The following is a 16254-nucleotide window of genomic DNA, read 5'->3' as shown; positions in this document are numbered from 1 at the left end:
GCATGGTGTTCCCTCCCCAGCCAACAGTGCCATGTTGACTCATTTATTGCTTCTTGTGTTTTCTTTATAGCCCCCAGCTTTTGTAAATGCATGATACAGGAGACCCTTCAGGACTTTCAGGAAACTCCCTCTACCCATTGCATCTTATTTTTTTTAATATATGTTCTACAAATTAATTCCTTCATTTCCTCCTATTCAGTGTATCATCTTCTTCAAAGAAACCGCATGTTTTCCCGTGCTGAATTACTCAGTTTTCCAAACTGCTCCGAAATGGACACAGACTCCATGCAAATGAGCTCTACTTCCCCACAGGGCTATGCGACAGCACAGTCCCCGTTGCAGACATTCAGCCAGGGAAAGCATGGACCCAACTGCTAAAACACAGCACCAGGAGTACGTACCATCCTGAATTCATACTCATGTTAGAGAAAGGATGAATGCTGATGCTGGTCCCCACTGCATCACACCCATGCATTTCTTCCTTCCAGCAGCTGAGAGCTGGCAAGAGCTGTGATGAGGAGGAGCACAAGGGGAAGTTAAATAAACTGCACTAAATGTTCAATATTGAACATGCTGAACACTCAAGCCCCAGCAGAGTGCTGCTTGAAGGTGAGGCATAAAGCTGGAGTGCAGTCACCAAACCAAAGGTAGCTGTTAACCACAACAGAGAGACATCCACACATGCCAGCTCATCCTCGCTCTCAGCCAGAGCACTTGTCACTTGATGCACATAAGGTGTGGCAATTAAGATCCTGTCAACCTTAAGAATTACTGTACATTGATTTTTTACAACAGCCATAAAATACCAACAACATTCTTCTTGCCCACTGTTTCCAGAGCTTTCTGCGTTAACTGACATGGCACAAGGGCTGCAATATCTGGAGGTGACCAACTGGGAGCTGAGAGTTCTTATTAGGGCATTTCTCTTAACTCTTAAAGGTAGACTCGCCAAATATAGGCTTTTCTACTCACTCACTTTGTTGTCTTGCTTCATTACACAAGTGTTCATTAATGCTCATTACTGTGTATTATTAACACCTCCAAAACAAACAAAAGAAAAAGTCTTAGTTCATGTGATGAGTGTGCTACCAGCAGACTGCATTGGTAAAGCACTCCAGATGCAGACATAATTTAAGCAGCACGACCGTGCTTTACAACCAGCAAAATAATCTCATGAAAGCAAGCAAGTGTATGGAGCAAGTGTTAGCAGCAAAGGTGCAGTCTCTGGGTTACAGCTATATTGAGGTTCTTGTTGATGTCACTCTGGCAATCAGAGATTGCACTGGTTCTCTCCCGTGGGCAATCTAGGTTTATGCTCTGGTAAAACACAATACTCGAGTGAGCATTAAGGCAACACAGGTAGCGTGCAGCATTCAGCAGCTGGCAGCGTATGTGACAGGGAAGCAGGGTATCCAGGGAGACAGGAGTGGACACATTTTAATTATCTTTGTATTTGGGCACGTACACTCTATATGGAAGCATAGAAGCGGGAGCTTGGCTTTGTCAGAATTTCATCAGCGATAATCCCAGGTAGACCTTAGTATCCTTGAGCTGGTTGTGTTCTGTTATTTGCACCACATGAGCAATCACAGGTGATTTCTGAACTTCAGAGCAGCTATGAACCTCCTTCCCTCCATGTACACACAGATAGATATGCCCTTTCCCTGACTGCCAAAGAGCTGGTTAGACCATCAGGAAAGCTGGTTGCATACCCATTTCAATGTCTGAGAAGCCCAAGTAACACAAGCTAGCGCTGAATCAGTGAGTCCTGATGAATCCAAGGGAGTTGGGTTGTGTACCTCTGCACAACACTCAATGCATCCTTCACAATCATTAGTCTTTTTTCCATCATCTGAAACATCTCCACCTCCTTTGGCCTAGATGACAGAGAACTGATTATGTAGTCAGCCTGTTGTACTAGTCCTGCCAGCAAACAGTGCCTGAGGAGTGTTTATCTGCAAGCCTACAGAAGGTTATCACTCCTGAGAAAAAATGTAGGTAACACATACTCACCAGTGTGTTTTTGAATCAAAATGACCACGACTACTGTGTTCATGCTGACTTCAACATTGATTCCATATATTATCTATGTTCACAGTGCCCATGAGAGATCAAACACATTTGTAATGAAACTTGGGTCCCAAAAGCCAGATATAGTAGGTAGGCATTAGGCTGCTTGATTCCCAGGACAGTTGCATGTCTAGACATGTGCTATACACCTTCAGTCACCACACCACAAACTTGCTGGGGCCAGATGGTATTCATCTAGGAGTTCTGAGGAAACTCAGGAACAAAGAAGCTGAATCAGTAGCAGAAGTATGTTACCTTTTGACAAAATTCCATCTGAACACTGGGAAACAATGCTGTAATAAAGAATTAAAAGCAGGTTCTGAGGTGTCCAAGGAACTATGGCAGATTTTCACCGTGAGACACCCAACAATCATTACTTATTAGACCAGCTAAATCAGACTTAAAGAAACCCTCACCCTGAAAATAGATGGATGTTGGGAAGAGTACCGCGGAGGATGCATGTACCTGCGCTCTTTTTACTCCTCCCTGGGTACTTGCCTGTAACCTCTTTTCGTTGCTGTTTTCCATGGTCTTTTGAGTTACAGACTGATCCTTCTCAGCAGCATTTATCACAGATGCCACTGACCTTAGCTTCTTCAGCCTTCATTTGCCTCTTTTTCCGAACTTCAGGAGAACATTTCAACAGTTCCATAGCACAGCACTCACATGGTGCAAGACAACACACTTCCCTGACCACATCTTATTTGCACATGCTATGTTGGCCAGGTGTCCTGTGCAGCAGTTTTGCTGTTTTTTTGACACCCCTCTTGACACCTTGCTGTCTTCTTGACCTCCAAAGGCATCGGCAAGCAGTCTGCCCTGGCCAAGCTAGTGGGACCCTTGGTCTGGTCTGAGCCAGCAGATCTATTCCTAAGGTCATGGGTGGAAGCTTGCTCCCTGTCTTAGGAGTTTAGGCAGACGCTTTGCAGCTCCCATGCTTCAGCTTGCCTTGTAGTTGCATAGTGTAAACCAGCATTGGTAGTGAAAGATGCAGTCTGATCCCCTCCCTTGAACTGAGCCAAGAGCTCATCCAGCAAACCCACCAAACGCTGTTCCAAGTAAAAAGTAAAACCTTCCTCCCTCCTCCTGGCTTAACTTTAACCAGGACTGATCCAATCCACCCCAAGGCCATCCATGCTTGTGACAGTACAAGGGAGAGGTGTGATTAAGCACTCGTGGTAGGAGAAAGACTAGCCTCTCTTAGCTGCAGCACGCGCTTGAGCTGTATGTGAAATCTTGATACTGTGCACCTAAAGTACGATTCCAACTGCCTGATGCTTTCATGGGTGTTTCACTGATTATTTTTGTAGCATCCAAGCCCTAAATCAGTCATAGATGGTGTGAGTACTTGGTATCTCTTGGTGTTGGAACTGAAAAGTTAGCACTGTTCAGAAATACACTTATTGTTAGCTAAAGATGACTACCTTTATACCAATCAATCCTGCCTGAGGGTGCAGTCCCATAAAAGCCACCAGTTCCACCATCCAGGCCTACATGTTCTTGCCCCATCACTCCTTATCTGCACACACAATTGCAGATTCAAGGAGTTGATTCAAATCAATTGAACAACCAGCCTGGTCTACCTGCTCTGTTAACGGGATAAAAATTAACCCTCGTTAACTAAATTCAGGATGAGGATTTGCAATGCAGCTACAAATGGGAAAACTTTTCCACAATTTGTCCTTGTTTCAAGGATAAATAAAGGAAGAAACCAAAATAATTATTATAAAGTTCCCTCCTCTTAATCAGCAATTTACTCTTCACTGCACTTGGGCTGACACAAAGAACAACCCACTTGCAGCTCCATGTAGAAGATACTGATTGAAAAAGCAACTGGATACTTGGTTAAATCCTCAGTACTGGTTCTCCTCTCCCCCTCCTAACCACACAACAGACAGATGCAAAATAAGATACATCAACACACCCCCTGCCAAAACATAAACTAAAACAGCAAAGGAAAAGCAAAAAGGACATTAGTAGTCTGTATCATAAAAAAAATTAGACAAGAAATTTTCTTTTCAGATCCCAGTGAGCATAGTTTGAAGTAATAAGCTTCACTTAGAGAACTGTGGGCTCCTTGACTGGTGTTCTTTAAAACTTGTCAAATATAGTACAATCTCCTTTTAAAATAAACCATTCTATTAATTAAAACGCTTTCTCAAAAAGCTTTCAACATCACTGAGGTAATGTCCAATTCTTACATGTCATGGACAGACGTCTGCTGATATAACCACCAGCTTCTCACGTAACAGATGGAATATTCTTCCTTGCAACCTGCATTTTCAATGCACAGATAAGAAAGGCTAGAAGAAGCAGTCAAGGGGATCAACACTTCCGTTCGCATGAACTGCGCTGGAGTGGCATGACTGGTTGTTCGATAGTCTCCAACATCAACCCCATCAATGACAGAAAAGGAAGAACAAAGAGCAGGAATATACAGGTATGCATTATTTGGTGTACTTCTGATCAAATAAGGACAAGAAATCGATCTTGTCCCACAAAAGACTGGCTATATTAAGCATATTATTCTTCAGCAATTTAACAATCATCCATGAATCATGAGTGATATCTTCGTGCTAGTATACAGACACACACAGACAATTCAACAACTTTACAACATGCAGCCTGTAACCCTTGGACCCCTAGCAGAACACAGGCAGTGCTGTAATCACATGAACTGGATGCCCTTCCTTGGTGTCATTCACTACTGTATACAGAGCAGGAAGCACATGAGGCTGTTCAGAAAGATAAAGGACATTCTCATACCCTGTTTATTGCACACAGGCTAAGTGAAGAGTTCAGATGTCAGTTTACGAAAATAGCTTTAAGTCCCTTCTTCCCAAATCCTTCCAGTGAACTACGGTCTCTCACGTAGTCATCTTCCAGTAAAGATGCCACATTACATCTTCTATACCGTAATGCATAAGCAAGTATTTCCCTGCTCTTTTTTTTTTTTTTTTTTTTTTTTTTTAGGAAACTGGAAGAGTAAACAGTGTTCGTGCCTGACAAGCATTTGTGTTCTGTTTGGTCTAAAAAGCAATACATTCTCTGCTGTTTTAGCTTGGACTACAATCCTACTTTCATGCTAAGCACCCACTAAGAGGGAGTAGACAGGACTGCAGCAGAGAAAAGGAGAGCTAATTAACCCTTTAGATAAGACATCAAGTACATTAAACTAACCGCTTATTCTTTATTGGGAGGGGGGAACCTTGTTAGTGAAACAGAGCATCACAGAATAGTTTGCATTGGAAGGGAGCTTTTTAAAGGTCATCTAGATCAACCCTCCTGCAATAAGCTAGGACATGTTCAACTAGGTTGCTCAGTGCCTTGTTCAAATGTGACTTTGAATGTTTCCACAGATGGGGCATGTATGAGAATAAACATGGAAACCAAAGAACAAGGAATGGGAAGGAAGATACAAGCACAAAAAGAAAAAAAATATGTATAAATACTTCTACCTTCTAAGCTGTACAAGACTGCTCAGATTCCTGCTTCAGTTCAACACGACCCCTTTCTCACTCTTTATATTTTAAATGCCCTTTATATTTTAAATGGTGAATACTTCCCATCCATATACCAGCTGCCTCACAAGTACTTTTTGGACCAAGGGTTCTTCCATTTGCTTGTGTTTGTAGGGAGCCAGCTATGCTTAAGTCTCAGACAGACCACTTGGATGCAAATTCCATGTAAAACCTGGTGAGACTTAAGACTGCAAGATAAAAAAATGCATTTGAATTCTATGACCAAACATATAACCATCAGTTTTCAGATGAAAAGCACAAGTAATTCCCTATTCCTGAGTCATCACAAATATTCTGGGTAAGGAAAGAGGATTTAAGATACTTTAGAAATCTGTTGGGTCTGAAGATTGCTGTCTTGTTACTGTGTTTGTTTATATTCCATTAATCCCCACAGTTTGGAACTGTTTGTCTTTAGTCATCTGCTAGCAAGATAAGGGAATAGTTTCGCTATACTGAAATGTGTCATTATGTAAATTTTACTCAACCTATTTAGTCACCACAGCTACAATTGTCAGGATTTCTAATTCATTATAAAGAATAAAATCTTTGTTACCTGAAACCAGGCAAGCTGAACTACTCAGCATTTTGAAGAGAACGCAAAAGCATACAAGAAAGCACCCAACTCAAATGTGTTATAAAAAAAAGTCTTATTTAGATATCTTAAAAAATACAAGGTGTATTATATAAAAATCAAATATCTATTCATCAAAACTTTGCTAAATATCCCCATTTAAGATTGTGTACAAGCAAGCATTTAGTAACAGTGTATAATCTCAAATAATATTTTATCTTAGTGGTAACTGATAAGAAGTTCAGTTTGTCAGCTCAAAAGCAAAACCTTACAGGCTTCTGCCATGGTAGTACTTACAACACAAAGACTTAGAAAACAATATAAAATTACATTATACTAAACATAAGCATTAGTCATGCTGCACCCACACCAAGATGGTGAAATGGATTCTCCTTCTCTCTGCAGTTTCAAATAATATTTGGTGTAAGCAGGTACACAGAGCAAGGTCCTACATACATAATTCTGTTCAACTGTTTAATACATTACAGTTAAAGCTAAACAAAACAGATTTCTCTGTTAATTAAATATGCAAGTAACACTACATAACATTCCAGAGACATCTTGCTTTTTATCAACTTCCATATTGAAAGATGTCTTCAACCACCACTCACTTTCAAGTCAGCAGCATTTTTGCAGAGCATCAGAAACGTCATTTTTTTTTTTCCAGTCTAGTGGGAAGATCTGTCTGCTTATGATTTCTACAGGGTAAGCAGCTGCCAGTTCAAAAATCCAGGCTTCAATGTAAGTAAAAAGCAAAGATATTTTTTCAGACTGTCTTGTACAAAGTAACCCCCTTGTCACATTCTTTCAGCAGTAGTGATAAAAGCTCACTTTTCTTCTAGGATTAAACTCAATAGGTTGATTTCATTGTCCCATTTGAGTTTGACGAATAAGAATTTGATTTCTTGGGGTACCTGCCTGACGAGAGTGACACTTGCATCCTCCGTGTGGTTCGCACACTTCGGCAAAGAAGAGCATTTTTAAGGTTGTCTCTGAAGTCTTTCGAAATATAGTAATAGATGAATGGATCAATACAACTATTCAAAGTAGAAAGACACAGAGCAATTATATATGACACATAGAGATAGCTCTGGTTGTAGGTTTTGAGGAGCAAAAAGTGCACAACAAGTAGCACATTGCTAGGTGTAAAACAAATAAGATACATACACAAGACAGCAATAATGAGTTTGATTGCTCTTTTTCGTTTCTTTCCAGTGCTTATATCTGAGATGGAAGCATTTAGAGTCTTAATCATTAGTATGTAAGCGACAGCAGTGAGAAGAGCTGGGATTAAGAAGAGTCCAATGGCAAGTGAAAGGAAATAACTGAACATGTCATGAGCCAAAACATTGTCAGGCAACACGTCATGGCAGGTTGTGATGTTAAGATTTGAAATGTATGCTGTCTGATTAACAAGATACAATGGAATGGTACCCAACAAAATCAATATCCAGATAGCAAGGGAAATGCCCAAGGCAATTTCAGATTTCTTCCTCGAGTGCACTATGGGATTCACTACTACCCAGTATCGTTGCACACTGAGACACGTCATAAAGAGAATGGAACAGTACATATTTCCATAGAAAAATCCAACAAGTACTTTGCAGAGACCTTCACCAAATAGCCAATTATTGCCATTTATATGGTATGCAATCTTCAGTGGAAACCAGATAACAAAAAGAAGGTCTGCTAATGCCAAGTTAACCATATAAATTACAGCTGGATGTTTCTTCTTTGTTCGGAAAAAAAAGACCCAGAGGGCCAAGGCGTTGCTTGGCAAACCAATGATAAAGACAATGATATAGACAATAGGAAGAAAAACTGTGGTCAGCTTTCCTGTGAGGGCTTTTGCTGCAAATTCATCCACTTCATATAACTCTTCAGAGACATTACTTGTACTTGGAACTTTCCGGCCAGCAAAACTTCTTCCCTTTGAACCGCTGGTTCCACTACTCTCTACGAAAAAGAAAAAACAAATTATCAAGTTGCTGTCACTGAAGTACAGACATTTTGTCCTTTTTAAAAATAAACTACACATCACAATTTCCTCTGAAGAATTAAAGGCCTTATAAACTGAAAAAATAAGACTGGTTTTCAAACACTTGACAATTTTGCTTCCCTTTATTATCTAAAAGATAACCTATATCCTTATTCAAAGATTTTATCAGCAATCAAAATGATTTTCCACATCACTAATGATATTAAACATACCTCAATGGAATAGATGTCAGGTGCTTCTACCATGTGAATAGTTACAATAGAAACTGCTTCAAGTACCTCAGGGCACCATTACCCTTTCACAAGCCAGTGACAGATTTACCCAAATGCTAGCACTCATAAAGCTTTGCAGCACGCTAATACAGCTGCAGTACAAGCTTTCTCATGTTTAGATGGCCTAAAAATGAGGTATGCGTAAAAAAATAGCATGCTGTCCACAGCGGAGCTAGGCACCGTAGATCCCTAGGGAAAGAAAGACGCATGTTACCCTGTGTATCTGATTTGAAACCTGAACAAACTAACTGTGCATGAATATGCAATAGAGTCAAGTCATCTGGCATTTCCTTCCTATTCATGGCCAAGACACTCAGGCAACCCCTGCAGTTTCTGCTGAGAGTGCCAGTGGTAAAGCCAACAACTATGGTTGCTTTGTACAACAGAGAGATATAACTGCAAGTTTTACTCTGCCTCTTCAAATGTGATAGGGACTTAAAAACTGCATGGGTAAGCTACCCATTGCTATTCATGATGGCTGTCCGGCACGACAGCCTTCAGATGATCGGTCCCAAGACATCCTCTGGACCCAATACAGTTTTCTTGCATTAACAAGTTAAACTGCACAAGAAGTTACCATACATGAACTCCCTTCTGTTCCAACGTCACCAACCTAAGCTTTATGGACTTGGAACTTGATTATCTGTGAAAGAAGTTATTTTTAACCTTAAATCAATTTTGATCAATATTTGTGGATTATTTTAGCCACAGAAAATTCCAATGGGAATACAAAGGGGAGCCTTCTTGTGCAAGCAGCTGTTTCTTTCAAGTTATTACTGCAAAAGTCAGATGTACAGCATTAGTGTTCCATCTAGACTATGTAACCTCCTGAAGAAGTGTACAGAAATACAGCATGTATCAGTGTTCTTCGAAGGTCTGAATTGTTACTCTAGTTCCACTCAACAAGGACTGGACAAACTGAAGGCACAGGCAGGCTTCTCTAGAAAACTAAGGTGTAAGAAAAATTTTTGCCAGTACAATGACATGGACAAATCTCTGCAGTAGACTGCATGAAGAATAAAGTCTAAATTACACTAGCAAAACTACAGTCCCAGAGAAAATGAATTCAAACGCCAGTCTTTCTGACCTGTATGTGCTGTAATTACAACAACGCAGAATTATACAAATCCTACTGTAAGATCTTCAAGCCCCAGTTATGTCAGCAATACAGTTAAAGACTGCAAAGTTTACTCGTATAATACAGGAATTGTAGGTCCCTAAATTAAGGCGATATTAGAAACCATAAAACCAGCTTGAAGAACACGCTTAAAAGACATCAGATAACGCAAATGATAATTAGCTAAGCAGGCTTATGGCTTAGCTGAGAGAGATCCTGGACACACTTGGAAGCAGACCCTTTATTGTAAGCTGATAATTCTGAGTACCATAATTAACCACAGTGTACAGTGCTGTTAAACAGCTGTCCACCAGTAAGTAAAATACTGTGCTAGATATCAAATTGCAGTTCTACTATTTGTATTCCATTCAAAAGATTTAAATTATTGTAGAAAACTGGCAGAGCAATACTACCACTTTGTTCTTATTAATGTTTTGTGACCAGATATAAAGCAATGCTTTGTAATTGTGCTCACAGGTTGTGTTGAAATAATAAAAAACGCTCACAAAAAAGCCCTAAAGCGTTGTGTGACACAGAAGAGTAAGAGCTATAATAAAGTGGATTGACTGACATGTGACCCACAGACAGGACTTAGTATTACAGGAGTGACAGAAGAGATACCAAGGTTCGTTTTATTCTATTTTTGAAGACAAGGTCAAGGTAAATGTGTGATTTCAGAGACCAAGTCTTGGGTTTATGCTGACTTTAGGTCATTCCAGCCTCAAAAGCACTGACTGCAGCTACTGGACAGCTTTTGTTAGCCCAACCGGCAGTCATATAGTAAGGCAGTTTAGTATCCTTCTTTTCTTTGCAGTTAACACTCCCTTGTCAAGCAACCAGTCCTTTGTTAGGTATTGCATTTTCTACATCCTTTTCTTACTCTTTCAGTGGCTGCAGTTTTCCATAACAATTGAGTTCTTTTCCAAGCCGAGTTTCACCATGCCTGACTCACACACAGAGAATGCAGTCGACTAGCTAATCTGCCCACGGAAAAATCTTCCTCAGCATCATGGGGAAAAACATACTCTCCTTCCACAACAAAAGACTATTTGAACATCTTTGCCGTCTGTCCAGAAGATATAACCCACTGCTTACCAAAGGGAGTATTATGCCTACCCTGCAGACACAAAAGCGACACCAGCACAAGGTATCTGAATTAACTATCTTAGGTCATGGTAGTAATACCTACACAAGACTAAGGTTAAGATTACCCTCGTTCTCGTTTCCACACAGGACTAACGTTAAGATAATCCTCGTTTTCGGATCAGCTGCTCAGGTTGACCACAACCCCACGATGGAACCATCTTGTTTGAAAACAGCCACAATCATGTCCTCTGGTTTACAGTGCATCTCCCTCGGTTGCGATGGGATCACACTTCCAGCCCATTTCACCTCCTTACTTCAGGAGATCAAGCACCCAGCTAGAACTTTTAAGCAGCCTACTCACTCCCCACTCCCATCCCACCCACCTCCCGCTCTGTCCCCGATGATACCGAATTCCCTCCTGCTCTCCCTAACTTAAGATAATTAACATATTAAAAGGCAGTCTAAGGAGGTCAGAAACTCCACTCTGAACAACAAACCTGGCGCCTATCCAGTATCTATTTGTTAAGAAATAAGACCTACCATAAGCTTGGCTTGAATATTCACACAGTCTGCAGAGTATACTTTTTATTATGTAAATAAGCCCAGGACGAACAAACACAGGACATAGTGCACAGGCAAAACCCGATACGGCAACGGAGTTTACTATAAAAGGTACTGAAATACGAGTATCACGGCAGTGAAATATTAACACGAATGACTGGCATTTGCATCCCGAAGTAGCGCTTACGTTCAATAAGCGATAATATTAGCTACGGAAGATATCAATAAGGATTTAAACCTCCACCGCAAAAAATGGATTTTCAAAGCCGCGGGGGGGAACGCGGCGTTTGAGGTTTTCTATGCTGACACACGACTTTCACGCAGCCCGAGAACCAGTACAGTAACAACAGACCCCAATCTCAGCTTCCCAGAGGAGGTCCAGAGGAGTGCTACAAGGATGATCAGAGGGCTGGAGCACCTCCTACACCAGGACAGGCTGAGAGTTGGGGTTGTTCAGCCTGGAGAAGAGAAGGCTCCGAGGAGACGTTGTAGCGACTTTCCAGAACCTGACGGGGCTACAAGAAAGCTGGAAAGGGGCCATTCATGAAAGCTTGTGGTGACAGGACGAGGGGCAATGGGTATGAACTGTAAAGGGGCAGATTTAGACTGGACATAAGGAGGAATTTCTTCACCATGAGAGTGGCGAGGCACTGGCACAGGTGCCTGAGGAAGCTGTGGCTGTCCCATCCCTGGAGGTGTTCAAGGCCAGGTTGGATGGGGCCTTGGGCAGCCTGGCTGACGGGACTTGTCCTTGCCCATGGCAGAGCGGCAGGAAGGTGATGACCTTTAAGGTCTTTTCCAACCCAAACTATTCTATGAGCCTATGATTCTATGACCCCCGATCCCATCCAGCCCGCCCGGCGGCCCCCGTGCTCCTCCCCTCCCAGACGGGGCCTCTTCCCCGCGCCCGCGCTCAGCTGCCCCCGTCCCAGCCCGGTACCCGCCAGCGGCAGCTTCTGGCTGCTCCTCCTCCTTTCACCTGCAGGAGCGGCGGCCCCCAGCCCCGCGCAGAGCAGCAGCAGCAGCAGGCACAGACCACGGCGCCCGGCCATCCTCACGCCGCTCCGCCGTTCCGTCTGCCACACGCCCGGTTTCACCTGATACCTCAGCTGGGGGGACGGGGCAGCCTCGCCCGTACCGGACCGGCGGTGGGCGGGGCCGGTCTGAGCCACGCCCTCCTCCCGCCCCCAAGGGCCGCGCCTAAAATGGCGGGGGGGGACAGCGAGGGTCCGCTTAAAATGGCGGGTGTACCCCTTGTCGTCTTGAGGGGGTGGTTGGTTTCGAGCGTCACCTCACGCCCCGGTCTGTGTTCCCGGTCTGTGGCTGCCGGAGGCGTTTTTACCTGTGTCCTCACCTCCGTCTACGCCTGTAGATTAGTTTGGGTTGGAATGGTCCTTAAAGATCATCCAGTTCCAAACCCCCTGCCATGGGCAGAGATACCTCCCACTACACCAGACTGCCCCAGGCCCCATCCCACCTGTTCTTGAACACCTCCAGGAACGGGGCATCCACAGCTTCCCTGGGCACCTCACCACCCTCATGGTGAAGAAATTCCTCCTTATGCCTAGTTAAATCTGTCCCTCTCCAGTTTATACCCATCGCCCCTCGTCCTATCACTATAAGCCTTTGTGAACAGTTCCTCCCCAGCCTTCTTGTAGCCCCTTTCAGGTACTGGAAGGTCGCTATAAGGTGTCCTTGGAGTTGTCTCCAGGCTGAACAACCCCAACTCTCTCAGTCTTTCCTCGTATCAGAGGTGCTCCAGCCCTTTGATCATTCTTGTAGGTCCCTCTGGACCTGTTCCAAAAATTCCATTTCCTTCTGATGCTGAGGATTCCAGAACTGGACACAACACTGCAGATGAGGTCTCACAAGAGAGAACAGAGGGGCAGAATCACCTCCCTGACCTGCTGGCCACGCTTGTGTTAATGCAGCCCAGGATACAGTTGGCCATGTGCAATGAGACAAGAGCTGGTTGCAGGATATCATGTACAGGGAGACAAAAGCTGCTTACAGAATATATTTCCCACTTAGATGCATGTGTATAAATTCTCCCAGAAATCTTAGGCCTATTCTATTACTCTCCAAGGACTAGTTTTATTATTATAAACTTCACAATTGTCAGAACTTTTACTTATTTGGAGCTGGCTCCAGCTCTCTGCTTGACCTTGCCTTTGAGATAGGGAGAAACTCTAAACAGGTGATTACAGAAGTTCTGTTCAGCACATACTTCACACAAGATGTTATCATCTTCAAAGAATGAACAGTGTCTGGAAGAACACCATCTAAAAGAAAATGTGCTATCAGAGAAAGAAAACATGCTATCAGAGGGTCATTCTGTCTAACTTTGAAAAACTTCATTTGCTTAGACAAAACTTAACTCTAGCTTAAATCAAAATATGCCACTTTTTGTAATAGTAACTAGTTACTATATCAGGACTGACTGCATAACTTGTAGTGACTTGTTGCATATGGCCTTGTGAGTGCCAGGTCTCCTTCAACATTAAATTATTTGAAAGACAGGCAGGGAAATGTGTAGTGGTTGCTTAGTCTTGAATGCGTTTGTGGTACTGCGCTGGTGAAGGTCGCAACAGGGTGAGAAAGGGACATTTTCACTTGTCAGCCTTTGCTTACACTCTTGAGTACACCAGCCCCCTTTCATTTATGCAAAGGGAGATTTCAAGAACCAGATTAAGTTCAATGCAATGTCAGCAGTGTTTTCCATTTATCTGCATGGGTGCTGGCAGGAGAGCATAAAAGAAGTTATTAGGTTTGTAAAATCAAGCACACAGCTTGTCAAATCCCAAAGTTAAAACTACATGTTCAGCCCTCGTTCACACCTCTAGATGCATAAATGGTTTCACACTTACATCAGTAACTACAGTTCCCCTTTGCCTCATTCAGTCTGTAAAATGCTCAGTGTTAAATTGGTGATAAAATTGTTGGTAGTTTTTTTCTCTTCTCTTGAATAAATGTGTTATGAATATGTGTGGTTTATGTTGTTCTGAAGAAAAAGGTATTCTTTTTGTGGGCTTTCTGCGATGGTCATGAAATATGGCTATGAATTGAAGAGGTCTATGTTCTTCCCATTTTACGGTTGGAAAATGGATAACAGGGAGGTGGGAGTAAATGCACTTGGCAGTTTTTGCCTTCCAAGTCAGTGTCAAGCGCCTCTGTTTTTTGAGTTCTTTGTTGTAAGTTACTTCATACTCAAAGCACAATTTCTGTTTGTCATCCACCCAGCTAAGACTGTTTACAGATTTCTCATGTTAGTCTCAGCCTCCTTCGTAATTACCGGAAAAGTCATAGCCCACCCCTCCAGAGTCCCAATCTCTCTCTCCCTCTCTCTCTTTTTCAGCCTCACTTGCAGTGCTTTTTTGTTTGCTTTACTATTACAAACCGCTTCATGGGTACTTAATTTCCTGTTCCAAATCAACCTGTCCAGTGGGTTGTAGTTTTCTCATCTGGCTTCTTCGCTAATCTCCCTTTCAAACAGGCATGTACGTATGTGCTGTCTACCATTCCAATAGTGTTTTTCCTCTCAGATCTCTAGTACTAAGGAGTGGTCAGTCTCTAATCCGGTTCTGCTCTAGGCAATGCTCTCCTGCCAGCACCCACTCCTAGTCTGCACTTTTAATTTTCTCTTTACTTATTCCATCCAGTCTGTCTTTTTGTACCCTTTACATTCAAAGCAAAGAACTCCTTTCATCATTCGCTTGGATCCAGCAACAATGGAAGAGGACTGAGAATGCAAGGGAAAAGCTGTTGGTAGGCAAAATCTGCTGTAGATTGTCCTATGACAGGTTGGAGCTGCGTCGGGAGAAGTCCTGCAGCTGTATGTAGAAGCAAGTGTCACTGCAAGTGCATTTTCTGGAAATGCATCTCTGGACTTAACCTCTATTCCATGAAAGGAAACTGTGTTGATAGAGGTTTATAATGTGCATAGGTTTTCATAGGGGTGTCAGAAACAATTGATGTGAAGATAATCTCCCTTCAAAATCTTATAAACAATTCATTAGATTCCCAAACAATTAAAAATGGAGCTTTTAAGAAGACATGTCCAGCAACTTTAATACCAGAGAACTCTGTCAGTCTGATCTGTAGAAGAGACCTTGTTATGGCCTTTCAGTATCTAAAGGGGATTTATAAAAAAGATATAAGGGGAGAGATATTTTACCAGGACCTGTAGTGGTAGGACAAGGGGTAGCATTTTTTAATTAAAGGAGGGTAGATTTAGATATTAAGAAAAAATTACTTACTAGGAGGGTGGTGAGACAGTGGAACAGGCTGCCCAGAGAAGCTGTGGATACCTCATCACTGAAGGCATTCAAGATCAGGTGGATGGGACTTTGAGCAACCTGACCTGGTGAATGATGAACCTGCCCACAGCAGGAGGTTACACTAGAGGATCTTTAAAGGTCTCTTCCAACACAAACTACTCTATGATTCTTTAACAAACTAATGGCCCTTGGCACCTGTAAGCAGTAGTTCCTGTTGCTCCGCCAAAACAAGGCTTTTGTTTTGATTTTGTTCCATTTACTTTTATGTAGAAGTTAGTGTTACTAGCTAACATCTTCAGCAGGTATTGTATTTGTTAGGAACTTTAACCGTTTACTAGTCTACAAGTGAGTTCTCCCTCATGACTTAACAATATTTAATAATAGCTAAGAATCTATAAATGGTCATGCACAGATCGTTGGGACCTCCTGTGTAACAGAGCAATGTCAAGTCTTAGTGATTTTTATTTGCCTTTATTGAAGACAATTGATTTGTCAAATCTATTTGCAGTTCTAGCATGCCATTTATAAAACAGTTTGGGAAGAGTATTTAGCAACTGGTAAATAAACACAAAACAGGTTCTTGTTCGAACTTGTTTATCACCAGAAAATAATTGCAGTAAATACAACTGCCACAGGAAGAAAAAGTACATGACGATAGATGTTTATTAAAGCTTAATCTTCTATTACAATTTGGTTGTTTCTTGTTTTTTCTTTGCTATACATTTTTTCTGCTAAAATTAGATATATGCAGGTGTATATATATATATGCGCCACTACATC

At 42.1% G+C, this 16254-nt stretch overlaps 1 protein-coding gene across 4 annotated transcripts; it reads right to left on the bottom strand.

The window, feature by feature from the left end:
- Positions 1-6237: 6237 nt before the first annotated feature.
- On the bottom strand, positions 6238-15571 carry F2RL1 (F2R like trypsin receptor 1). 4 transcript variants are annotated; one of them, XM_054055441.1, is made up of 2 exons: positions 12138-12347; positions 6238-8118 (listed from the first exon to the last, which is right to left on the bottom strand). In XM_054055441.1, exons 1-2 carry the CDS (start codon positions 12247-12249, stop codon positions 7013-7015), a joined length of 1218 nt encoding a protein of 405 aa, XP_053911416.1. In that variant the 5' UTR covers positions 12250-12347; the 3' UTR covers positions 6238-7012. The 4 variants fall into 4 exon arrangements, 2 of the variants coding, with proteins under 2 accessions (XP_053911416.1, XP_053911417.1); XM_054055442.1 differs by having other exon boundaries at positions 6240-8118; positions 12177-12347; XR_008447972.1 differs by lacking the exon at positions 12138-12347 and adding an exon at positions 15454-15571 and having other exon boundaries at positions 7980-8118.
- Positions 15572-16254: the final 683 nt, after the last annotated feature.

Source organism: Cuculus canorus, chromosome Z (genome assembly GCF_017976375.1).
Source record: "Cuculus canorus isolate bCucCan1 chromosome Z, bCucCan1.pri, whole genome shotgun sequence".
Lineage (NCBI taxonomy): Eukaryota > Metazoa > Chordata > Aves > Cuculiformes > Cuculidae > Cuculus > Cuculus canorus.
The sequence above is the reverse complement of the archived record's forward strand: the minus strand, read 5'-3'. Positions and strand labels throughout refer to the sequence as shown.

Excerpts from the sequence above, each read along its gene's own strand:
- F2RL1 (XM_054055441.1), bottom strand. The coding sequence starts at position 12,249 with ATGGCCGGGCGCCGTGGTCTGTGCCTGCTGCTGCTGCTGCTCTGCGCG. Across the intron at positions 8,119-12,137 it reads CCAGAAGCTGCCGCTGGCGG|AGAGTAGTGGAACCAGCGGT; the intron begins GTACCGGGCTGG and ends TCTTTTTCGTAG.